General features: G+C 36.8%; 1 protein-coding gene across 1 annotated transcript; it reads right to left on the bottom strand.

Moving 5' to 3' along the window:
* Positions 1-1471: 1471 nt before the first annotated feature.
* On the bottom strand, positions 1472-20387 carry LOC145687762 (uncharacterized). The gene is made up of 3 exons (XM_081761206.1): positions 20196-20387; positions 3109-3254; positions 1472-2144 (listed from the first exon to the last, which is right to left on the bottom strand). The coding sequence occupies exons 1-2, from the start codon at positions 20380-20382 to the stop codon at positions 3127-3129; spliced, it is 315 nt and encodes a 104-aa protein (XP_081617332.1). The 5' UTR covers positions 20383-20387; the 3' UTR covers positions 1472-2144; positions 3109-3126.
* Positions 20388-26565: the final 6178 nt, after the last annotated feature.

A 26565-nucleotide genomic window follows, 5' to 3' on the forward strand; every position in this document is an offset into this window, starting at 1 on the left:
GAACGTTTTATATAATGTTAACGGAATGGTTTTTAAAACGTTTCTCATGGAATATTTTAAAATTATTTACTGGTAACACAGACAATATTTTCCTACATATGCCAAAATATATTTAGTGAATATTTTTTGTACATCTCAGAAAATATTTAGAGAATAGTTTCTGTGCATGACAAAATATTTAGGGAATATTTTCTGTACATGACAAAATATTTACAGAATATTTTCTGTACATGATACAACCCGAAGCCCATAGGCCAACCCGGTTACTATTGCAGATACGGAAACAAGGTAAGATATAGAAGGAAATTTTTAAAATGCAGCAAGTTTTGTATTTATATTAGTATACCGCCCAATAGTAACGAGAAGTACAACGCTGCCACTGTTGGATAACACTGAATGAAAGAAAGTGTGGTTTGAAATTATTTGGACCAAAGGGAACGGAAAGACACAATGAAAAATATAGTGCAAGACCCAATTTCGCGTCCTTCGTATCTGCTCTTCCTCCCCCCCCCCAAACACCGTGGTTGCTACGCCACTGGCGTAGATATTGCATTTGAATGTTTATTCTTTACTGTGTCTCCTTTCAATTCTTCTCGGTGTAGCTAATTTTAAACTACATATTATTTCATTCGTGTAGCCCAACATGATGTATGGTAACGCATTTTCTTTATTGAGCGGTACACTAGTACAAAAACAAAAGTGTTGCTGGAATTTAAAAGTGTCCTTACATATCTTACCTTGTTTTCATACCTGCAATAGTAACCGAGTTGGCCTATGGGCTCCAGCCTTTTGCGTCATTGTGTATATATAATGGCTTCTTGCTGGGAACAAATAGTGGGTCGAAAACAAGGCGGCCAGACTGTGACATAGCAGCTGGAAGAAAACATAATATTCTTCTGTCCAATTTTACCAACTTAGACGCCTTTGCCTCACTCTGTCTTCATGACGAAAAACCATTGCGGCCCACAGACCCAGACAAAAAAATAAATAAATAAATAAGTAATAATAATAATAATAATAAAGAGTGTAAATTGTAACTACAATAATGTTAGCTTGTTCTCATAATTTTAAGCATTATTTTTTACTAAAAATCTTATTTATACAAATGGTTTCTGGATGTTCCACTGGTGCTACTGGTATGTGGCCACGCCGTGCATATATGTTGGGCTGTCTTATGTGACTTACGAGATTCAAACTGGATATTAGTGTGTTCACAATCGTCGCCTGCCAGTTTTGAAAGCGGCTGTATTGGATCCATTAAAAAAAAAAATGAGGTTTAGACATCCAATTCAAGAAACAATTGTTGGCAATCCTTTTCCTATCTTAAAAATAATAAATTCAATATAGCCGCTTTGAAAACTGGAACGCGATGATTGTGAAGACTAATTTGCAGTCTGAACCTCGCAATATGACATAAGACACCCCAACATACATACACAGCGTGGCCACATACCAGTAGTAGCAGTGGAACACCCAGAAACATTCTGTGCATAAATAAGATTTTGAGGAGGAGGAAAAAAAAAACATGAGAGCAAGCTAACATTATGTAGTTATAACTTACACTGTCCACTATAATAAATATACATATGTATCAGTTTATATCGGTTAGTAGTTTAATAAAAATATAAATATACACTATTCTGGCTTTATTTATTTAAATTCTCTTCAGCAGAATCTTCATGCTGCTCGTATTATTTGTTTCTATACATTAAGAACAATCTTCTCAAATATCAGAAATTCACATTTTAACTTCTAAAAACTTGATCTAGGAAATTACGTCACTGACACGCTAATTCAATAAAAATCAACAACAACAATATTTGTGTGTGTTGCTAAAAATATGTTCCACAAATCTACGGCGCATGGGGAATAGATCTTTTCACGAAATGTCACTTTCTTGCTACTTTCAAGAAATATCACATTGCTGAATAACCAGAAATACTCATTTGCTTCTGTATAATCTCACTTTTGATTACCACAACTAACTCTAATTTCGACGCTGGGAATTGTCAGTTCAAGTTCTGTGGAACTGCAGCTGAATTCTTAACTGATTTTCTTGTTCGTCTCTGTATGGCATGTTGAAGCCAAATCCCAATAATCCACGCGATCTCATCGTTAGTTACGTTTCTCTCGTGTTGCAGTTTCTGAAAATAAAAATAATAGGTAGTGTTTAATAACATAATAACAGCAGGGAATGATTAGAGATCAATTATTACATCTTAAACTTACAAAAATATTTAAAATGTTTGTGTAGGACCTACAGCAGGTTGTGAAGACAATAATGTGTTACAAAAGTAACATCCTGAAGAAAGTGTAAAGGGCAAGGAAGACAAGAGCTAAAGCTGAAATTGACATACCTCAGACTGTAGCTTAATTACGGACGTTGTAACATGTTGAAGTTGTCGCATTTTTATTTTTAAAAAGTATAGCATCTTATAAATATTAAACCTAATATTAAAAATAATAATAATTTGAAAACATGTGGCAGCATTTGAGTTGATGAACTAGCGTCTCATTCCGAAGGCTCCGATCTCAAATCTGGGCCCGATCATTCTTTTTCCCTCAGTCGCACAAGATGAATGCCGAGATGGTTACTAAGGCTTTGATGACCGCTACCTTGTTCGATTTCTTTGCCACGGAGCAGGCCATACATATTACTTTGCCTTATACAAATAAATAATTTTGATAATGTAGGAATTAATCATGAAATGCTCAAGAAAACCACCAACATGACAGAAGAATTTAGTAAAAGGATGAAATATATTTTATACATATTCAGCTCTCTCTTCCACGGGCACTTAAATGTAACGTGTTACTTGAGGACAGGAAAATTGCACATTTTGCTAAAATAAGGATTTCCAAAGCCTATTAAATGTTATAACAGCGGTTGCAGTATATGCTTTTGGGAAATAAAGTTTACAGGAAGATGGTTCTGAGAAGTATTCATAGCACAATAGTAAGTATTTAAAGCGAAGAAAATAAAAAGGGCACTTTTTTTTTTATTTTTTACAATATTTTAAACATAGTGTATCCCTCTTCAAATGACAACTTCTATATTTTTTTCCACTCTGAAAATGAGATTAAAGAACAGTAGGGAGAGTTTCTTACCTATTATTGTGTTAATGGTTAACGAGGAAAGCTCTTTCCTTTTGTACCGTGCCAACTAAATTGCTCAGCTATTGCACTTGTCTTTTTCATGATGTTTCTTGTGATGGCTTCTAAGCTGTGACCCCCCAGTTTTTCATTTCTTAGACCTGTAATGAAATACACATTAAGCACTCAAGCAATAGTAATGGAAATTTAGAGCATACAACTGATGCCCTTAAACAAATTACATTGATTTTAGACGACAGTCTCACCGAGTCAGTTGCAATTGGCGCATCCTCAAAAATTAATATTTGCACTGACGTTTTATTTTTCCAATAAAAGAAAAGTTACATACTAATTTTCAAGCAGTTGTACAGGGTTGGCAAAAACCAGGGTTTTTATTTAAAAAAAAAAACAGTTTTTTGTTTAAATAATTTACTCTTTGTATTTATATTAGATATGGACATAAATTAATTTGTTTCGTCTTGGTGTTATTATGCAACAACAAGGTTATGCTGAAAGGGAATCCAAACCGCTTCTCGGCTTACATCCAAGAGAAATTGTCCATTTGGACACGAAACCGGGACTAATTGGTCACAAGTGAGATTGTCGACTCACTCACGAAGGACTCCTGATAAAAATACGTTATACTGATCTTTACATAGGCCTAGTTGTTAATATAATTGTCAAAAGTCATTTCAGAAGGACAAAAAGATAAGTAGTTACAGAAGTAAAAACATTATACAGAATTATATATAAATCAGGAAACTCCCGCCTTAGCCATTGGGAAAATCCTATTATTAGTTTAAATGTATTTGTATGTAAAATTTTAAGGTCAACGTATCATATTAAATGACAAATTTATTATGTAGATAACATTCAACAAAATTAAAACAAAGTCGAATCCAAGCTGATGTTGGAAGCTACGTAGGCAGTTGATACATTTTGCCAATTTCTATCAATATATTTAAGCAACCTTGGCTTCTTTATAAAACAACAGGCATTCAGGCAAGTAGAAATATACAATTTGGTTTCGTTTCGTATGTTTAGGCTTAACATCCTTATGAAATACCAAAGTTATCACGGAGAAGACTTTCGCTTAAAGGGACACCGAATCGCTACTTGGTTTACACTTGAAAGATGGGTTGTGGTTCGACCGAGAATTGAACACGGGACCCCTTGATTAAAAGATGAAAAGTAGATAAACATAATGCATATGGTGTGATATGTGGAGACCACACCATGAAGTTCACATGATTTAAAGCATTTTTCGTTCTTTTTTTCTTTTTTGGCTTAAACTTGTTGGTTTTTTTTGAAAAAAAAAAACAGCTGTTTAAACCAGCCAACCCTGCCGTTGTAAATTAGAAATTGATGAAAGCAACGTATCTATAAAAAAAATATTACGAAATCTACAGGAAGACGAGGAATAATTTAACAGTTTCAGAATATACACGGTGGTTATAAAGTCAATACCTATTTTTAACCTAGATTATCCTAGAAATTGGCATCAGCTTAGCTGGCGTGTGATACTGTTAACATTTTAGAAGTTGTGGAAAATGCGGGTGCATACGTTGAAATGTAACTTAATAACCAAATGGTGCACTCTAATAATGTATTCGATGAAAATAATACTGTGATAAGTTGTTTAGTTATAGAAATATTCATTGTTACAAATAAGAACTGACTTTACACCCACGCTGTATTCAGGGAGTAGTAATGCAGAAAACAAACTATTCGCGAACATGGATGAGAGATACTTTCTAGCATGCATTGTTTAACAAGTCACGTATTTCCAAATTACTTCCAAAACAAAACCTACACGAAGTTGTTCTATCAGAATTCATAAATATCAAATTCTGCGGAGAATTGTAGGTACTATAACGTCAGCAACCTATATTAATACACTAGTTTAGCATTGTTCACAGATTGAAAATATTATGTATAGCTCAAGAAGCAGGTATTGTACATGGAAATTAAGATGAAATGAAACAATTAGTTTAACGTCCCACGTTTATGCATCCAGGGTGAGACGCTGATGATGTGAAATGAATGAAATAGTGGAATAAAGTAAGTAGGAGGAAACGGGACAGCCCCGAGAAAACACACGCACACGGTTTGTCTACCACAAAGCCCGCTTGACGTTAGCTGGGATCGAACCAAGGACCCCATGCAGCAGAGATGAACTACGTTCTTTCTAAACGTTTCAACTAGTTCTAAACGTACTCGCTTCACTGTCGGACCAACAATTGAGCCTCTTTCACTCTAATATACGGAATTTTCAAAAGCTCTCGGACACGTGTCTACTAACTTTTACCACCCATCTCCCTTAGGCTTATAGACATAATCGTGGGACGTTAAACTGGAAGATTTCATTTTCATTTCATTTCATATTTTTTACCACCTCCATCGCCGTCAGCACCCTTCTTCCCTTCTTTTTTTTTGAAAAAGCCCAACACACCTGAACCCATATGGGGTTTTACGGGTATTTTCGGGTTTAATTGAGGTTTTTTTTTAAATATTCCAATGCCTTTAGGGTAAAAGTGTTAAAATGTGATTTATATTTCAAGATTATGATTGTCACAACTTGCAACAATTTTATATTCACTGCTGTTTTGAAAAATGACTGTCATTTTGAAATTTTACGTTGGATCGCCGCCAAAATATACACAGTTAATTTAGAGTGTCTTGTGCTTCTACTCTGAAAATTTCAACTTGAAAAACTGAAAATTGCGGCGTGGATACCCGCTATTTTGAAATTTTAGGTTGGTATGCCGCCAAAATCTGAACATGAGAAGTTTAGTTTGTCTCGTACTTGTACCCTGAAAATTTAAACTTAAAAGACGGAAAGTGGTACCCTGTTGTACGTGTGGTACAGGCAGACGAACGAACAAATATAGATAATACCCTTAACGTAATACCCTTACTGACATTCGCCAAATATATTAATTGAAAACAAATATATTAATTTAATTTAAACAAATCAATCTATAACTCATGTTTTATAAAATAAAAGTTTCAAAATGTCTTAAATAAAATTAAATATTTTCTAGCGTAAAATAAATGGTTCTATTGTTGAAGTTCACTGCCGAAAACCTGAACAAGCGGTAGTTGGCCAGTACTCCAAATTATATGCCAGTAGCAAGGCTAACTCTATAAAAATTGTTGCGTGAGTACCGCAGGATTCTGAAACGTGTAGTTTTGGAGAGTGCACATCTCAGTTTTTAAGTGAAGTCTCGACATGACTACGGTAGGTCCCATAGTTTTGGCGCTATAGACCTTTAAAGTTCATCTTTTCATATTTTCGGCAGCCTACAAGTCCGAAAGGAAGCAATTGTGCACCCAGGTTGGTCTATACTTTTTGTCTTATCTTGGTGTCAGGAATCATCTCAAAAACGTTGTCGGTGTTGCTATGAAACACCCTGTATAATTCAATTTCATAAAGTAAATGTTTCAATTGTCTTAAATGAAACTAAATATCTTACAGCGTAAAATAAACAGATTTATTAGGGACGCGGTGGCTCAGTGATAGAGCGTTCACCTCCGGTGCTTGGGGTCCCAGGTTCGATTTCAGCTCGCGCCGTATCGACTTCTTGGTGGATAAACACCGTGCTCGTGAGTTTTCTCGGGTTATTCCGTTTCCTCCCACTTGGTTCATTCCATTGTTTCATTCATTTCTCATCATCACAGTCTCCTTTAGCCTAACCGGCATAAACGTGGGACGTAAAACTGAAAGAGTTCATTTCATTCTTTTCAAATAGTTTTATTGTTGAAGTACCGGTATTCAGTTTCGATGCTTTGTGCGTTTAATTGCGGGAATTTCCCGAGCACTTCTTTCGCGACGAAGGTTTATTATTATTTTCCGAAAATGCAAGCTTTCTTTACTGTACATCGAAACTTCCACTAGTACAAAGTTTGAATTCAGCACTTGAAATAGTAAGCGTTACGCACTCTTCGAAACTCCGAGCACTAAGATCCTTAAATTTGACACGAAATTTTACGCTATTGCTGCTGTTGATTCTACAGAAAGCTTATTTGAAAAGTAGCAACAAATAACTAAACTGTTGTCGGAAAACCAAACTCTACTGAAGAATACCAGTGTTACCATCAAAGATAATAAAAAATAATACTAATAGTTTTATCAATACACTACATATTTACTAGTACTACCAGCACCTATGGCACTAAACCCATCAGATGTATGAGGGATAATGTCCTTCGGCGTCGCTAAGTAAGCGAGCAAACTATTCACGGAAAGTATTTTCTAAAATATAAAATTGCATATTTTACTTCAAATCGGATATAAGCACATTCCATAAATGAATTTGTTCTATAATTATCTCAATCTAAGGTACGGCTTTTTTAAATGCATTCAGTGCATTAAGAACTTTATAAAGGCCTTACTTTGGATGTTGTATACCTTAACGTGAAAGCACCTAATGTGCCCAAGGAAAGTCCAAAATCTGATAATAATCACTTCCAACGCGATCACGTTAATTGCACCAATAATATACTAACGAAAATCTCAAAAACTCATGTGTGTCCAACCCGAAAAAACCCGGTGTTTTTTTCCAGGCTGGGCCCACTTGGGCAAACCCTGAATACAATACAATACAAGAATAATTGTAATTTTTCGGCAAATCTAGTCTGATGGCCCCCTTGAATTTTATATATGCTAGGTGAAATATTTACATTCGCCTGCCGCAAATCACTTAAGAGACAATAACAAAATTAGCGAAAGAATTATAATTTTTCAACAAATATTTCGAGCGGCACGCCAATAGTAAACCTGCACGCAGAATTAGGCAATACTCGAGCAGGCTGTTTTACCAAATTTTGACGCATTTCTTGCATCTTCCGTTTCTTTTTGCAGAACATGCACTAAATGAAAAATCCTTAAGTTTAACGTCCCGCCGCTTAGGCTAAAGAAGACGTAGATAATGAGTGAAATGAAGAAAGTGGGGAGAAACGGGATAACCCCGAGAAAACCCACGAGCACGTTTGTTCACCACAAAGTCGACACCGCGCGAGCTGGCATCGAACCAGGGACTCCAAGCACCGGAGGTGAACGCTCTACCACTAAGCAACCGTGCTCCCCTATGCACTAAATGAGGAGCTCTAAAAGAAAAAGCGAAACAACTTGTGCTAGGTGGCCAGTAAAAAGTAAGAACGCTATTTAACCGAGTCAGGGCAGAAGCACAGCAGGGGGCCCGAGCGACAGCGTAGGAAGCAGGCACATCAGCGACAGGGGGTGGGGGGTACGCATAAAAGAGTACGGATGGTCATTTACAATATTTGTAATTACTCTTATCTTCAAAGACACTTAATTTCTATCCTTTAAAAAAAAAACCTTTCACAGCTAATACACGTGTGTTACACCCCCTTTCTTTCTCACCTTTACAACTGAAAATAGTGTATGTAGGGCTATTGCCTCTGTTCTGAATTTTTCTTCGTGAATACATCTTTTCCACACTTTGCGCAGGTGATTTTACGCGCTTCACCATACCATGACTCTGCAGAAACTTTATAATCCTTCTCTCTTTATTACACAATTCTTTATAAAAAAAATCACATTACAGCCATTGCAGATGTTCACAACTGACGTATGAACCGGAAATTCCCGCCGCTTACTCCTACCCTATTTGTATTCAAAATCCATTTCAATAAGCTGTGCAATGACCAGTACCGGCGGAAGGACCGGGCGACCGCCCGGGGCGCCAAATTTTAGGGGAGTTTGGGGGCGCCAAAATCCTTGCTAAATTTATATTATTGTAAACGGTGAACTAAAAATTAACTTTTTCATAAATTGTGTAGCAACATTGGTTACTACCTCATGCTATAGGCCTCACTCTTTATAACAACCCCAGTTTCTTCTTGAATCTCCTATAAAGGAAATCCCTTCATCCCTTGACCTTATTTGTCTATAAAAAGATCTCCGCTGACAAAGCTAGAGGCTATTGTTGAGATTTGGGAGTTTTGAGCAACAATAACACGCTCTGACACTTACAACCGCCGCGGTGCCGACAATTGCACTCCTTGCGACAAAACTATGTCGGCCGCTCTAATAATACACATAGACAATATTGAGTTATCGGCAACCAAAAAGAAATTAGTCCTGTTTGTACTGTCAAATGTCTCGTGAAAGAAAATTATAAATCAGAAGTCATGTACATGTAGTGCAGGCTTCATGGTGCGTGTTCTTCTTTTGTCTCCTGAATTTCGACTCTTAGTAGAAGAATCGTTGTGTTAATGTGTTCTTTATCAACATGTCGGAAAAAAGAAGCCTTCTGGAAATGTATACAGAAAAAGAAGAGCACAATTAGCGGCTGAAAATGAGAAACAGGCAGCAGCATTAAAGAAATTCTTTCGTACTCCTGAAACAGACAATAATGGAAATGAAAACGTAGAACCAGAGAATGAGGAAACCAGCAAGAAATCAACAAATATTTTAGAAGATAGCAACAGAGTACAGGTAAGTAGGCCTACATTACGTAACGTATTTTCGTTTTATTACGTTTAATAGAGAAGAGGTGTTTACACACGTAGCGTCTTAGCAGGCTGGGGTGGGTAGTGTGGCGGCCTCTCAGATAGGCGGCGAACTTCAGACTCAAAGAAAGTTCTTTCCCCATTGATATAAGTAGCAATAATTACATTCTATACCAACACTGATGCTTGATACATGTACCAAGGCTATAAGACTTTTACTCGTTAGATGTGTATTAACCAACTTTAGCTGTATTTCAAGCATTCATCTAGTAATTAAGTAGAGGGCCTCCATAGTCTAGAGGTTAAAGCGTTGGACTCATGTCTACGTGCTCCTGGGTTCAGTCCCCAGACTTTCCGCTTTTCAACGGCAGGAAAACTGGGGAGTCACATAAATAAAAATATGACGGTCACTTGGCCTGCAAAGCTCCTAATACGCCTGTTGGCGGGTAGTGACACGACCGGCTGACCCGCGTTCTGTTACCCAGGTGGATGACTTTTTACCACTCGCTATCAGATGGCATTAGAGCAGGCCCAGGATCTATTGGTCTGCCGTGCCAGTGATTATTATTATTATTATTATTATTATTATTAGTAGTAGTAGTAGTAGTAGTATTGTAGTAGTAGTAGTAGTAGTATCGTCTACTAACTAGAATTCTGAAGAGTTAAAATGTATTATTGTTACCGTTAACAGATCCCCGTGGAGTTTCACTATCACAAATTTTGCAATAGACCCATTATTTCATAAACATATCGTAAATATGTAACATGTACAAGTGTAAGACTATATATATTGTTTCTATCCATAACGGTTAACGTGACTTTAAAAAAAAGTGTTCGGGCTTCGGCAGCTAATTTGAATGCATTCGCATCTATTTTATGAATGCGCTGATTCTTGACGATTTTCACAACACAAAGTTGTTAATGAATACGGAGAGAATTTAATTTTTATGTACAGTTAGCAAAAGAAAAAATGAGGCCATTCTTACCTAGATTCTGTAAGAATCGCCCCATTTTTTGTTTTCCTAACTGTACATTTTCATAATGAACACGGAATATGTAGATTCAATATTTATATGCAGTTATTTTTATAATTTATGCATTTTCTTCACCTTTAGAGTACAAATTAAATATTTTTTTTCTTTTAAGAAAAGAAACTTTATTTGTAATGTATTAGTTCTTTTCCTTTCCACAGGTGGATCGATCGATTACGAGCATTTCGCAGGAGGAAGAAGAACAATTGAAATCTGGAACAATTGATATACGAAACGAAGATGGATCAGCATTTCCACGAAATTGTAATAGACGTAAGTTAAACATTTTGCTATTTGAGTAAACATACAATTGCATGTTGGTTGAATATCACGCAATTACAGCATTGTGTAAAATATAAGAGGAAATGCAGTGAAACATAATTACTTTTATTATTAGAGTACATTGCAATTCGACAGGCATAAATTATAAATTCGACAGACCGACAATTGTTTCTAAATATCTTGTACGAATATGTTCATGAGGCCTAGCTTCTATATATATATATATATATATATATATATATATATATATATAGTTAGCTAGTGGGATTAAATTAACTATGTTTCACTTACTTTCCATGAAGCATATACAATATTATTGATTTTCTTTTGTTTAATTTGACGGGTGTTATAGATGAATGGGTCATTTAGACCTGAACTCGGGATACAAATCGAATTATTATTTTTGTAACAAATAAGCAAGCAGTAGAACTGATTAGAGACTTTTCACTAACTGACATTTTTAAAAAAATCTTTTAACAGACTATAGTTTGGCAACATACATTTTACTGTAATTATTTTTTTTTTAATTTGTTGGAAAAATGAAAATACTGAGGCTCAAACTGTATATGCTTTTGTACTGTAATATAAGAAAGCTCACAATTTGCCTGCTATTAGTAATTAATTTATGATGATGATTGGTGTTCTTCCCGGAGGCATGTGTTTGATCCCGAAGGTCTCTCAGCAAGGTGAAATCATATACTCGCTTTGCATTGCTTTCCATGGGATGATGACGTTCTAAGGGCGGGATCCGAACCACTTGTGTCCTCACCGAGAATCGAACCCGAGCTCCCTTAGTTATAAGGCGATGAGCTTAACCAGTCGTTCTGCCGAGACACCAATTAAATTATAACATGCCAAATATATAAACAATCAATCAAAAACATCTTTAGGGTCACACTCAATTTTTGGAATTCATTTCTTGTGTCTAGGTGCATAATATCACTGTATTCCGTTCAAGTTGCTTTGACAGAAGACATATGGGATAACATTTTTTTAAAAATAATATGTAATATTTATTGCCTTAGTGGTTGAATGACTAGCAGACTCACATTTGATGCAAGAGTTAGCGGATTCTATCCCCCAAGGCTTTTTATATTGAGCATCGCAAGGAAATCGGAAAGCTTTTCAAATAATATAAAGTACCAAACTCTAATCCAGAAAGCCCCAAAACATTACGATGCAAGTCAACTAACTTATCACATACCAACCCACCACATTTAAAAGAAAGAAAAAAAGGACACAGTCAGTGGTATTTCGGAGCTTAAAAAACAGAGTTTAGTTTTAATTAGAGCATAATAATGTGCATATTTTAAAGAAAATACAGATAGTAAGAAATACAAACTTGCTAAGAATAATGTTCAAAGAAATGTTGTTGTCAAAGTTGCATATTTCTTAGGTTAAGTCAGCCACGAACATGTTTGTATCCCGGTTGATCTGGTCGTTCATTACTGATTCAACTTCGTAAGAGACATTTGTGGAGCCAATCAGGGTCAAGGCATTTAACCACATTACAGCACTTCAATGCTGAAACCGAGAATCCTGGGTAGGACTTCAGAAATCCTGGGCAGATTCTCGTATGTATACAAAAGAACATGACGTGGACGTCTTATATTCGCACGAAACCTGTATTTATTTATTTATTTACTTCAATTATTATTACACTTTTCCTCTTCCCCTCTTTATTTATTTATATCTCACATCTATCGGAGGCTTATTGGTTATGCGCCATTCTAAGTTTTGTGTTTATCCCCGGATGATCTAGCTGCTTGAATATCCCCCACCTCCACCCCACCCATCTTCGGTGCAAGCCTACCATCTTTAAAAATTATGAACACAATTTTAAAAATTCCATTCAAGTTTTAGTCACTTATTTTTTGTTAGAAGACAATGTTTAAAATAAATTTAACATTATTTTCTACTGACTTTTTTTTTCTTTTTGCAGGTGTTGGAATTACAATCAATCGATCTTGATGATCCAGGAAATTGGCCAGAACATATTACGGACAGAATGCGTCAGATACTTGTTAGACGAGGTCCAGTTCAAGTCTCCAAACGAGAGTTCCCAGTAAACAGCGAGGGTCGGCGATTTACTACAAGTAACTACAAAAGACGTCTGCACAATTTAGAAGAAGTTGCTCGTAGTTGGCTTATTTATTCAGTGACTAAGGATGCAATATTTTGTTTCTGTTGTCGTCCTTTCGGTGGTACTACAATGTCACTCTCTTCTCATGAAGGTTTTTCGGATTGGAAGCAGGGGTGGACTGGCCATAATAAAGTACCGGCCCGATGGCCGCTGTGCCCTCCTCACATCAGTGCCTTTGCGCCCTCCTCGGGAGGGGCTAAGACCCGTCTTAGCCTCGGGAAGGCGCACAGTTTCCTCTCTGAACACAATTAAAAAAAAAAAAAAACAAAGGTACATAATTATTTTATAAATTCGCTAGCCTTTGGCCAGCTAGGGCTCCACCCCAGACCCCGGTATTTGCTCGGCCTGCGGCCTCGCTCTTTCTGTTTTCGGCGTGGGAATGCTATTAATGACATTAGATTCACCGCTAAATATATAGATTTGACTCTAATATTAGTCATTTTGGACGATTTTTACATATCACCCTTACCAACCCCACGCTCCGCCCCAAATCCCAGTATTTGCTCGGCCTGCGGCCTCGCTCTTTCTATTTTTGGCTTTGGGAATGTCATTATAATGATCTTAGGGACCCTGAAATTTATAGATTTGACTCTAATATCGGTCATTTTGGATGATTTTTATATATCAACCCTCCCACCCCCAATGCTCCGCCTACAGATCCCGTCTTTACTCGGCCTACGGCCTTGCCCTTTCTGTTTTAGGCTTTGGTGGTACCATTAATGATCTCAGCGATTTCGAAATATATTGATTTCACTCTAATCTCGGTCATTTTGGATCATTTTTACATGTCTCTCCCTCCCACTCCCGCTGTTAGAGACGCTAGTAGCGTTACATAAAAACAAGGCTCCGTTCAAGACTTACAGATGAACATCTGGAATCATTGTTCTTGATGAACTCAGAAAAAGACATTCTGACCAAAATAGACAACAATCTTATTATTGACAAAATGTGTGTAAAAAGCAAGGAGATGCGAAGGCTCCTTCAAGCATAAAGCGGAGACTTTACTTTCATTTTCCAGTTTTGTTTTTGAATTTCTTTTTTCAAAAGTATGAAAAATAGCATAAGCCCCAAACTTAACTCAAATATTCAGTTATAATTAGGCTGTTAACAAATGTAGCCGAAGAATTTAAACAACTGGTGTGATTTTTGTAGTCTCAGTTAAAGTGTGCAGATTTATATAGGCCTAATATACGAGGCGTTTGAACATAAGTACACAACGAAAGGTATATGTATTCAAAAAAGTATATGTATTTTCAGAAAGTACATACTTTACTCTATTTTTCGACAGAGTTGCCAAGTTTGTTTAAACACTTATCATACCTCTCAACCAATTTCAACTATCATACCCCCTTCATAAAAACTTGCCGCCTGCTCCGATAACCAAGAGTTCACTGCCGTTTTCACATCGTCGTCATCATTGTAACGGTTGCCACTGAGGTGTTGTTTGAGATGGAGGAACAGATGGTAATCGTTCGGCGCAAGATCAGGACTGTAGGGTGGGTGGTTTAAAACTTCTCAGCCAAAACTGTCCAACAAATCGCGGGTCTGACTTGCAGTATGACGTCTTGCATTTTCATGGAGAAGAACAATGCCCTTTGTCAGCATGCCGCATCGTTTGTTTTGAATCGCTCTGCGTAGCTTTCACATGGTTTGGCAATATGCTTCTACATTAATAATGGTTCCTCGTTGCATGAAGTCGACCAACAAAACACCATGCCTATTCCAAAACACCGACGCCATGATTTGCGCTGGGACAGAGTCTGTTTCGTCTCCAGTTACGATCTGACTTAAGAAGCTGTCACCTCCTTCGTGATAACGAGTCAAAAACTTCATGGCACACTCAAATCTTTGGTTTTTGTGGTCCTCTTTGGGAGTTTCGGGACCCAACGGGAGCACAGTTTCCTAAACTTTAGGTGTTCAGAAACAATTTTATAAAGCACTGATCCCGACACGTCAGGAAATTCGTTTGAGAGACCTGTTATTGTGAAGCGCCTGTTCTCACGAACCCTCGCTTCAACTGAAGCCACCAAATCGTCTGTAATCGAAGAAGGGCGACCAGCGGTCCTGATCATGGACGTTGTCACGGCCATTTTTGAATTCTCGTACCCACTTACGCACTTTGCTTGCACTCATAACAGTATCACCGTACACTTCGCAAATCTGTCGATAAATTTCTGCAGCAGACAGGTTACTTGCTGACAAAAACCGTATCACTGAGCGAACCTCACACGCTGCGGGCGACTTCATAGTCTTAAACATCGTGAAAGCACAGAACACAACTGCACAGGTCAGCTACAGAGTTGAAATTGTGCACATTTGTTCCCGAGGCATGCCGGTACACGACGCACACGCTAGTTGCGGTATGCCCGCGAACTACTAGTGTCTACAACAAAACGGACCTTACTTAAAAACACGCCTCGTATTGAGTACTCAAAGTCTCTTTGTTTATGAAAATATTGAATTTTTATAATTCTATCGTGATTAACTGCAATAGCTAGTTAATCTTTTGTTGTGTTTTGTGTACTAATTTCCCCCGGCACTTTCTTTTATTAGGAGGAGGTATTCCATACAAGCGAAAGCCTCAGATGGACGGCGCCCTCCCAGAGTATGTGACCGCGCCCTTTTTACATAGCCAGTCCACCCCTGATTGGAAGCATATGTCCGGACTGTTATCAGACCATGATAGATCTTTGACTCAGATGAAGGCTTTCCAATCGTGGTTTGAACGTGGTTTTACAGTCAGGTAAAACAGTTGACGCTGAAAACCAAGCAATTATTCGCAATGAAACTGAGCGTTGGAAAGAGGTTCTCAAACGACTGCTGTGTATAATTCAGTTTCTTGCTTCCCAGAACTTGGCATTTCGTGGTCAAAATGACACTATTTACTCAAGAAACAACTGCAATTTTCTCAAACTAGTTGAGTGTATTGCACAGTTTGATGTTACTATGGCTGAGTATTAGCGACGAATAACATGTAAGGAGACGCATATACATTATTTGAGCAAAGACATTCAAAATAAAATAATTGAACTCCTTGGGTCAAAAATAAAGGATACAATTTTGACTGATCCAATGAAAGAGACATATTATTCCGTAATATTAGATTGTACACCAGACGTAAGTCATACAGAGCAAATGACACTAATTGTTCGTTTCGTGAAGGTAGAACTGGGTAAGGAACCATCCATTGAAGAACATTTTTTGGGATTTTTGTGCATAAATGATTCTTTAGGAGAAGGACTAACTACCACTATTTTGGAAGAATTAGAAAAACTGAAAATCCCTCTCAAACATGCGTGGCCAAGGGTATGATAACGGTGCCAATATGAAAGGAAAGCACTCAGGCGTTCAAAAAAGAATATTAGATCTAAATAGTCGAGCATTTTTTGTCCCTTGTAGCTCCCACTCATTGAATTTGGTTGTGAATGATTCTGCAATGTGCTGTAGTGAGACTGTATTTTTTTTTTTTTTTTTTTTGCTTTATTGCAAGAAGTATACAATTATGTTTCTAGTTCCACATATCGTTGGTTTGTTCTGCAAAAACATATATCAAATTTCACTTTGAAACCTCTTAGTGATACTAGATGGGAGAGTTGTATTGATGCTGTCAAATCGTTTCGCTATCAGTTAGGAGAAATTTACGATGCTCTTTTCGAAGCATCAAAGGACTCAAAGATAGACGTTATGGGCGAAAATAAGGCTTGTTCCCTGGCTAGGAAGCTCCTGAATTTTAAGTTCGTTTGTGTTGTGGTGTTTTGGTATGAAGTTCTTTCTTGTGTTAATGTGGTTAACCACTCGGGGCCGCGGTGGCTCAGTGGTAGAGCGTTCACCTCTGGTGCTAGGGGTCTCGGGTTCAAACCCTGCTCCAGCCAAGTGAACTTTGTGGTGGACAAACACCGTGTGCGTGGGATTTCTCGGGGTTCTCCCGTTTCCTCCCACTTTCTCCATTCCACCATTTCATTCATCTCTCATCATCACCGTCTCCTTTAACCTAACCGGCATAACCGTGGGACGTAAAACTCAAAAATTTTATTTCATTTTTTCGTGGTTAACCATGTTTTCCAACAAGAATCAGTGGACATTCAGCAAGCAGTTGATCTGCTTAAGAAAACCAAGTGTCGCCTTGAGAACATGCGAAGTGATGAAGGTTTCCAGAATATTTTGGTTGATGCCAAAGAAATTGCTGAAGAGCTCGACATTCAACCACAGTTTGAGAATGAACCAAAACTCCGACCTAGAAAAGTCAAACGACAATTTTTTTATGAATCTAAAGACGAACCGATTAATGATCCATACAGTGCGTTTAAATGTAACTTCTAATTTTGCACATTAGACACAATTATCTGTTCCCTGAATGAAAGATTTCAACAACTGAAGCAGCACAGCGAAATATTTGGGTTTTTGTATGACATCCATCCAATAACGGACAAAGAGTATTTATAAAGTGTTGCAAGGACTTACAACTATCTTTAATAGACAAAGATCACTGTGATATTGACGGATTTCAGTTATATCAAGAGCTCTTACTTTTACCTTTATTTCTCGGTTCTGAAAGTGGGAGCAAACCGTTGCAAGTACTTACATATATTTGCAACAACTCCCTTATTGGGTTATTTCCAAATGCAACTATTGCTCTAAGAATCTTACTAACAATTCCTGTAAGTGTAGCTTCAGCAGAAAGAAGTTTCTCCAAGTTGAAACTTATAAAGAACTACCTACGATCAACGATGACGCAAGAGCGTCTTGTAGGCCTTTCCATGATGTGTATTGAATGTAATGTTCTGTGTGAGCTTGACACTGATACTTTAATTAAAGATTTTGCAGAGAAAAAGGCACTAAAAGTTAACTTTACTTAGCATTGTAAATAAGTCAAAGGACAATTTGCATTAAAACTGTATAAATATATAAAATTATATTACTGGTTGTATTATTTGTATTACGAAATCTTTGTACAATGCTGTTACAAATTATATTTGTATGTTCTTTTGTTCATATATGTGTTCTCTTTCGCAGTTAACAAGGTTGTTTATGCATATATGTGTAAATAAATGCCGGATCGCATCATCAATCTTAATTTTATATAAATCGTTGTTTCTTGAATCGTTCTGTAAATTTCTAATCAGTGACGTAGAATATTTTGCATGCTCATGTGTAAATAATTGTTTCGTATATCGTTAACCAAAACTTACTCTGTGTATTTAACTGACAAAAGTTAAGATCTTACTCAGTTTGATAATTGATTCTTATAGTTATAGTTATAGAGTTCAAGGAGTTATCCTTTAAAAGCAGCTATCTGTAAGGTAGCATAGCAAATTTAAACTCAGTAATCCCAATGGGTTGTAGGGGGCGCCATATGGATTCTTTTCCCCTTCCGCCGGCCCTGGCAATGACACAAATAACTTACATTCACACTCTTATTACTTCACGAAAAATACTTCACATTTTACCTATAAATTTTGTTCTCGGTGTAAACGTCTGCTCGAATGATCCCCACAATTATTATAACCCAGTGGTGTATTTAAGGGGGGTTTTCCGGGTTTAAGCCCATTGAAATTGTATTAAAGTAAATAAATTATCTTGCAGAATTTTTTCATCTCCAGGAACAAAGTTAGCCAAGCGCCTGTCCCCTAAAAAAAAATCGTGAATACGTCATTAAAATGGTAATATACGCGCCATTATCCCGTGATCAAAATAGACGAGTACGTGCCTGCTCCCCCGCTTGGGCCCCCGCCTTCACCCTCCATGACTCGGTTAGATGGTATTCGTGCTTTTTAGTAGCCCGCTAACACAGATTGATTTCTATTCTTTGTACTGTACTTCTTATCCACACATCAGGACTCAGTATAAATACGCAAATCGTAAAAGAATTGTAACTTTTCGACAATTAATTCTGACGGTCCCCTTGAATTTTATATATGCCAACTGAAAAATTTATACTTCGCTTGGCGAAAATCATTGAATACACAACAAGAAAGAAAGTGGCGAAAGAATTATATCTCACTAAGTATTTCGAGCAGTGTTTCTTCTAGACCTGTTTTCCGGCAGTGCCCCCCGGAGCATACAAAACAATACGTTTATAATAATAACTAGAATAGTATTAGCAATGCCCCGGGAACATTACTTCTGAAAGAAACACAGATTTCGAGTGGCACGCCAGAAGTATAACTACACGCAGAATTATTATAACCTGTCATGAAAATGGTAATATACGCCTGGTAACTTTACTTTGGGCAAGGCAGTAATATTATAAAGTACAAATCGCCGAGCGAGCGTTAGCGAGTGAAGGCGGGTTAGAGCCCCGCAGGGCACGTTGTTTTCTGTCTTTCCTTCTTGAAAACTGTAACTAACTGCAGGAACAGGTTCAGATGAATTGTTTATTGCCACTTCCTTGCCTAAAGTAAAGTCTTGCCCACATCCTTTCCCTTTGGAAAGCATCCACACGCTCCTGCTGTCCTCCACCTTTGCCCTGCTCTGATTCAGATAGTATTGTTGCGGGAAGGTTCTAGAACACAGGTCCCCATATAGGTTAATAGATTTTTTCTCTATACCAAAGTAAAATATTTAATTCACATAGTATTGCCAAGCGAGCGTTAGCAAGTGAAAGCGGGTTAGAGCCCCGCAGGGCACGTTGATTTCTGTCTATATTACAGATAAATGGGAAGAGAGACCTGTGTTCTAGAGCCATGCCTATTGGTGCTTTTTTGTGGCCACGTAGTACAGGCTGATTTGTATTTTTTGTACTGTAGCTTTTACGTGATATATCCGGCCGGTAATAGTTAAGAACAGCTACTTCTCATCTCCCGTGAACGAGGATACATCTTACTGTTGCACTACCTAAACACCCTAAGTACAAGGGCAAGAACTCAGTATATTACCTACTTTTTAACATCCTAGATAGTCAATGAATAATTCCTGAAAGTATGGCGTTTCTCGTCCTTCCCTAAATGGGAAGTACAGCTCCTTAACTATAACCGAAAATTATTAAACTAATTCATTTTTCAGCAATTATTTCGAATGGTAAGCCAAAAGAAACCTGCACGGTATTTCATGTATAAACATAAAAAAATGGAAATCTAGCCTCCCACATGAATTTACTAATTTGTAAACAAATTTGTCGTAACTTTTACAGACAATAAAGCAAAATTATTTTATGTAATCGTTTTACTTACCGACTTTTCTTGTAAGCTCCTGCGTTGTCACAACTTCTTCTTCTTCTTGTTGCTTTCTTGCCCCGGCTTTTACCTTTGGATAGTTTATAAACTGATGATTTTGACGGTATTGGTGCACTTTATACGGTCCACTAAGATAAACTGATCGTGTAAATATGTTCACAACTTCACAGGGACAGATCAACATTCAAATTCAACATATCGCGCAAGGAATGCTGGTACTTTTGAGAAACAAATGACGGTTGATGTAGCGATGCTATTTTGCGATCGCAAATAAATGCCTGTGCGATGCCACCAGGATCTTATAAATTTCAAATTTTTAACAAATATATTTATTTGATGCTGCTATAATTAGTATAATGATTCGTAATAATGCTACTACGATACTCTTGTGAGAGAATTTATTCAACATTCGATAAAATATTCTGGAAATAATTCTAAAATATTGCATGAAAATATTTCATTTAAGTTACAGGACAAGGTAACAAAAACATTTCCATACAAAATTAATAGGCGTTTTAAAAATATTTCTGAAAAATATTTCTCATATTACGAACGAATTTATTTTTAAAATATTCGAAATATTTTAAAAATTATATTTCATACGTTTTCTTGTAAGAATAGAAAAGATTGCATATGACATGTTGGAAAACATTTTATTCTGTTCACAGGCCTATTCTGTTTTCTTTATCATGTAGGCCCTATGTAAAACATTTTTAGTGTTACTTCGAAAACATTTTCTCTTTCAACTAGAGGTAAAAAGTGCGGGGGGACGCCGCCCCCACCTGGAAAAAATATGTACGGCGTCTCCCCAGTTCCTAAAAAAAATACAATGGTCAAAGATAGTCAGGGGCAACGGCGTGACGTCATCCGCTACCTACCTTTACAGATCCCCCCACCTTTACAGATCCAATTTTACCACTGCTCTCAACATTGAAAACATATTACATTACATTCAACACAATATTTCTATTACAATTTGTGAAAATTTTCCTTACATTATTTTCCTACTAACGTTCTAAAAATGCACATCCTGTCAGTGGTGTATTTACGATTTTGTTTCGTGGAGGGAATTTTTGCTAACTTTATTCCTGGAAATGTGAAAATTGTACAGGATATTTCATTTACTTTAATATAGTAAAACAAATTTCGGTGGGGCTAAGCCCGGAAAGCTTATTTAACGCCACTGCTTCCTGTACTTCATTAAATGTTCTCCAAACACATTTTAAAAAATATTTCCGGCAAATATTTGGGATACTTCTCAGATCTAACAAGGAATGTTTTCTCCAGTAACAGAAGAGTATATTATGAAAACAATGTAAAAATGTTTCTATAATAGACCTATATCAGAAAATGTTGTTCACTAAAGACACAAAATATTTTCCAAAACAGAATGTAAAACATTTTTCTATTCATTTTTAATGTTTTCTTTTATCTGCTTTAAAGTTTTATATTCAAAATTTGATAAAATATTCTGGAAATAATACTAAAATATCATACGAAAATGTTTCATTTAAGTTATAGAAGAAGATTACCAAAATACTTTTGTAAAAATTAAGTAAACCTTTTTAAAACATTTCTGAAAAATATTTCTTATATTACGAAAGATTTTTTAAAAATATTCTAAATGTTTTTTATAATATATATTTAATACGTTTTCTCGTAAAAAATAGAAAATATTGCAAATAACGTATTAGAAAACATTTTTTAAATATGTGGAGTATATTTCGTTTCATTGTTTTCCTATCACATATAGAAAACATTTTTAGTATCATTTCAAAAATATTTCCCTTCTCAACAGTGAAAATATATTAAATTAGATCCAAAACAATATTTCTAATATATTTTGTGAATATTTTCCTGGATTTACTTTCCGGCAAGCATTCTCAAAATGTACTCCAGGTAATTTCTGAAATGTTTTACAAACATTTTTGGGAAAATATTTTCGGGAAATATTCGGAATACATTGGGGAAACCAGCATGGAAATGTGCAGAAAAGGAAAATCTTTTGGAAACCAAGGAAAATATTTTCCTTTGATTGAGGAAATATTCCTTGCTGTGTGGGAGGAGGCTTCAAACGCGCTGCACTGTTCATATTGCAGTCACAGCCTCAACTTGTCCATCTTCAGGTCGTCGTCAGTACAGTGCATGAGGAACTGTCTGGGAACAATGAAAGAGATCATTACGTTTTTCACCGCATCGTCAAAACGTAATACTGTCCTTAAGCTTATGGTTAGTGGCCAGTTGGAGACATTGTGTGAAACGAGATGGGTTGAACGGATCGACGCGGTGTTACAATTTCACGTGAAATTTCAATAAATAAGTGAGGTTCTACAGTCTGTTCCAAGTGATCCGAGTTAGATACGGCAGCCAAAGCATGGGCACTTTCTTCTGCCATGCACGACAGCGAGTTTATCGTAACTATTACGTGTCTTCAGGGTGTTCTCACAATAACCCTCCCCTCAATCGACTTTTGCAGAAGACAAATTTAGACATGAATGCAACGTCAGATGCCATTCAGGACACTATCACAGCATTAAACAAGAAACGTTCAAACAGCAAAGAATTCAAGGCAACTTTCGAAGCAATATCCAGAATGGTTACCAGTGTCGACGTGCAGATTCAAACTCCTCATCTCACCCAAAGACAACACATCGTACGAACTTCAGGCCAGATGACACGGCATCTTACTACTGAAGAGCTGTCTACATTCCGTTGATAGAGTAGGTTGTAGAAGACCTCAAAACTCGTCTTGCCCAGGAAGTTTTAAATGTATACGGACTCAACATTCTATTGCCAACACGCGCAACTAACTAAACTCTGAGCAACAATTTCCGCGTTCTAGCAGAAAGATTTTACAAAACTATCGGAACTCAAGAAAAAAATGCTGTTTTCCCTCTTTAGTTCTGAATTTGCAATCTGCACTTCTAAATGGAAGAGAATTAAAGGAAAAGGTGGAACTCTATCACGGACTGTGTTGGAGGCTTTGACCACCAGCGACGAAGATCTTCACGTGACTATTCGAAAACTGCTGCGCATATTTGTAACCCTGTGTACGGATTCCACGTTAATCAGTAGGTCTCATATAGCCTCGGTGCTGAAAGGGACGTTTAGCTCAACATCAACTCAACTTGTAACCCTGAATTCGAGCGTGGCCAGTGCAGAACGATCTCAATCCACATTGCACCGACTGAAAACGTGGTTGCGATCTCGTTCTGGCGAAAAGCGGCTGAATGGACCAGCACTTTTAAATGTCATAGGGACATTGTCGTAGATCGCGACAGTATTATATCGACAAATACGCTTTGTGCGGTATTCGCCGAAAAGCGTGTTTTGCGTTGTAACTTGTAAGTTCTTTTCTCCTTTTGTTGAATTCATTTTACTAAAATACAGAAACATTATGAGCGTTCTAAAACATGTTTAACCTGATATTTCTTCTAGTGAAATATTTAGTAAAGCATAGCCACGACCAGGCCTGTAGACAGAATGGGCCTTATACTGAATCGTTCTGACGCGTGATTAGTGCCATACTAAAGAGTTCGACATATGTTCCCTGCAGTAGTAAGGCTTTTAGTATGACGCTAATCATAACGTCAAAATGACTCTGCAGTAGACGCAAAATGATAAGGCGGAATATCTTTTTCCGGAAGGGGGCATTGTGGTGTAAATTCCGTAGCAATTATATATTTCACCCTCTTTTCCTGAATCCGTTTTACCTTTATTTTTTTGGGGGGGGGGGATTTCGGGGAACATATCCCACTCTACAATAAAGAGCCCCCCCTAAGACTTTTTGTTTAATCCGCCAATGTTAGTGTCGAAGACTATGACCATGGCTTATTTCGAATGAATACAAGAAATTGAAAATTAGACTTTTTCCGAAACATTTCTTACATAAACAGAACGTCTAATCACGTAGGTGATTCTCAAAAGACGTAAACTTCTCGGAGCCGTTACAGCAATTTGATATCCCAAATCGTTCAGGAGATATGAAAAACGTGAATACTGATAGTGATACTCCTAAAAATGACGTATTTGGGGATTGTTCGTAATGTATCTTGATTCTCTTAGCTTTTATAACATTACAGAAACAGATTTTGGTACTTGTAATTACAATAAATTCTTGCAATTACATAATTTTAACCAGTGTTGCAAACTTTACCAATGTGTATCATATCTCCAGATCAGTTTGAGATATTAAATTGCTGTAAACTGCATTATGATCTTTACGTCCGTTGAAAACCTTCTATGTTGTTGGATATGATACTCATCCAAGCAGTTATCGAAATCAAATCTTTCTGAAAAAAAAAGTCAATTTTTCAATTACTTACGTGAAGACTAAGGAGTATGGAAGCTTCTCAGTTGCGGCAAGTGAATTGCCAATAATGGCAGAATACCTATGATGACAACTTTGTACCTATTTATTTGAAATAAACCATATCATGATCATAGTATTGTAATATGCACACAATAATTTACATATTTCGTGTTTTACATATTAACTTTTGCTTAATTTTCATATTTAATCTTTGCATTAATTAGATTTCATTTTATTTAGTTGTAGATCATATAAAGGATTATAGTGAAGCTACACTTATTAGGTTAAGTGTTGTATATAAATATTTAGTGTTTTGTATCCTTTTTATGTGTGACATCGAATTAATATTAGTATATTTTAATTACGCTGTATATAAAAAGTAAAACTGAAATATATTCTTAGATGTGAACCCATGGAAGAAACATACATAAGAACTTGAAGTTTCGTATGGACGATGGAACGGTTGAAGAAAAAAAGACAGAAAGAGAACTTCGAAGCTCAACCTTTGTTCCAGCAAAGATTCAAGCTTTTAGCAGCTTGAGTGAAGCCACTATTACCATCTTGATTTTGAGAATAGTATTGGATAAAAGTTTAGCAGTCAAAGAAAGAGATAGGGTTTCGATATTAGTCCCTAGTATGTGGGTAAGATACAGTGGGTCGACGAGACAGAACGTCGGAGCAGAGTATTATTTTCCAAGTTCACGAAAACTTCGCATGTACATACGATTTTCAGAATAGAATAGAGCGTGAATTCTGCTAGCCACGCCTACTTTTAGCAACCTCAATATGGATAGCGTGGCTTGGCCTAACGGATACCCCGGCTGGCCAAGTGAGCCTCTAAAATTCAAACTCTGAACCAACAGGAGCAGCCGACAGAACTTGGCTGTTTCCCTAAAGATGGCACCTTTGTCTAATGTATGACCTAGCTTCACCTATAATTCTTTTATTAATTTGGAAAAGCTTTCTGGATAATGTCCGATATACATAGGGGAAAGTCGGATAGTATCGGACAGCGTATAGTATCGGACAGTGTATAGTTCACTATTTTCGGAACAGGATGGCGACACTCTTTAGCCACGTATTAGTAGTTCTTTGTAAGGGAAGCGTGACGCCAACATTCTGAGATAGTACGTTGAAAGGTGTATATGTGGTGCGACGATTTGTAGTTTTTGTGCGGTTTGTGGTTGCACGTACTTAATTTTGTCGGCTAATTACAGAAACAAAGGTATGTGAAATATGAATTTATGTAATTGTACATTTTTGTTGTAGTTTTGTATCCTAATTGGCATTATATCATTGCCTACATTGCAAGACAAATTATTTCAGGACTCTTTATTATCATGCATGTTGGTCGGGTGGTATCGGACAGGGTGTTGGCGGGCAATATCGGACAGCAATATTCGAAGTTTAAATGCGAAATCTTATAGTTCTCTCATGTTTTTCATGTAAAAATGGACAAAAAGAGAGGTAAATGGTCAGAGGAAAATATGGAAACAGCAATTGAAAAAGCGATAAGTGGTGGGATGAGTACAAGAGAAGCAAATAAACAGTATTCCGCCCCGAAAAGCACTTTAGGTGACAGAGTAAGATTTCTTTCCGTGGGAAAAGAAATTCAAGTAAAACCGCCAATGGGTAAATTTCAAAACACTTTTACGGATGAACAAGATACGTTACTGTATAATCTTGTAAAAGATCTGGACAGCCAGTTGATGCCTCTAACAAGAAAGAATTTTTGAAACTAGCATTTCAGTTTGCTGAACCCTTGAAACAGAAATAAAGGGCTAGCCGGGAAAGATTTTTATTATTCTTTCATGAAGAGACATCCCGATTTAAGTTTGAGGTGCGCGGATACCACAAGTTTGCAGCGGGCTATAGGATTCAGCAAGGAGCACGTTCGTATATTTTTTTGACATAGGATTCAACAAGGAGCACGTTCGTATATATATATATATATTTTTTGACAAACTCTCTGAACTTATGAATAAATACTCTTTTAAACCATCGAGAATTTTCAATGCTGATGAAATTGGCGTGTCAGTAGTTCATGAAAATCAG

Source organism: Thermobia domestica, chromosome 6, assembly GCF_964235325.1.
Source record: "Thermobia domestica chromosome 6, izTheDome1.hap1.1, whole genome shotgun sequence".
NCBI lineage: Eukaryota > Metazoa > Arthropoda > Insecta > Zygentoma > Lepismatidae > Thermobia > Thermobia domestica.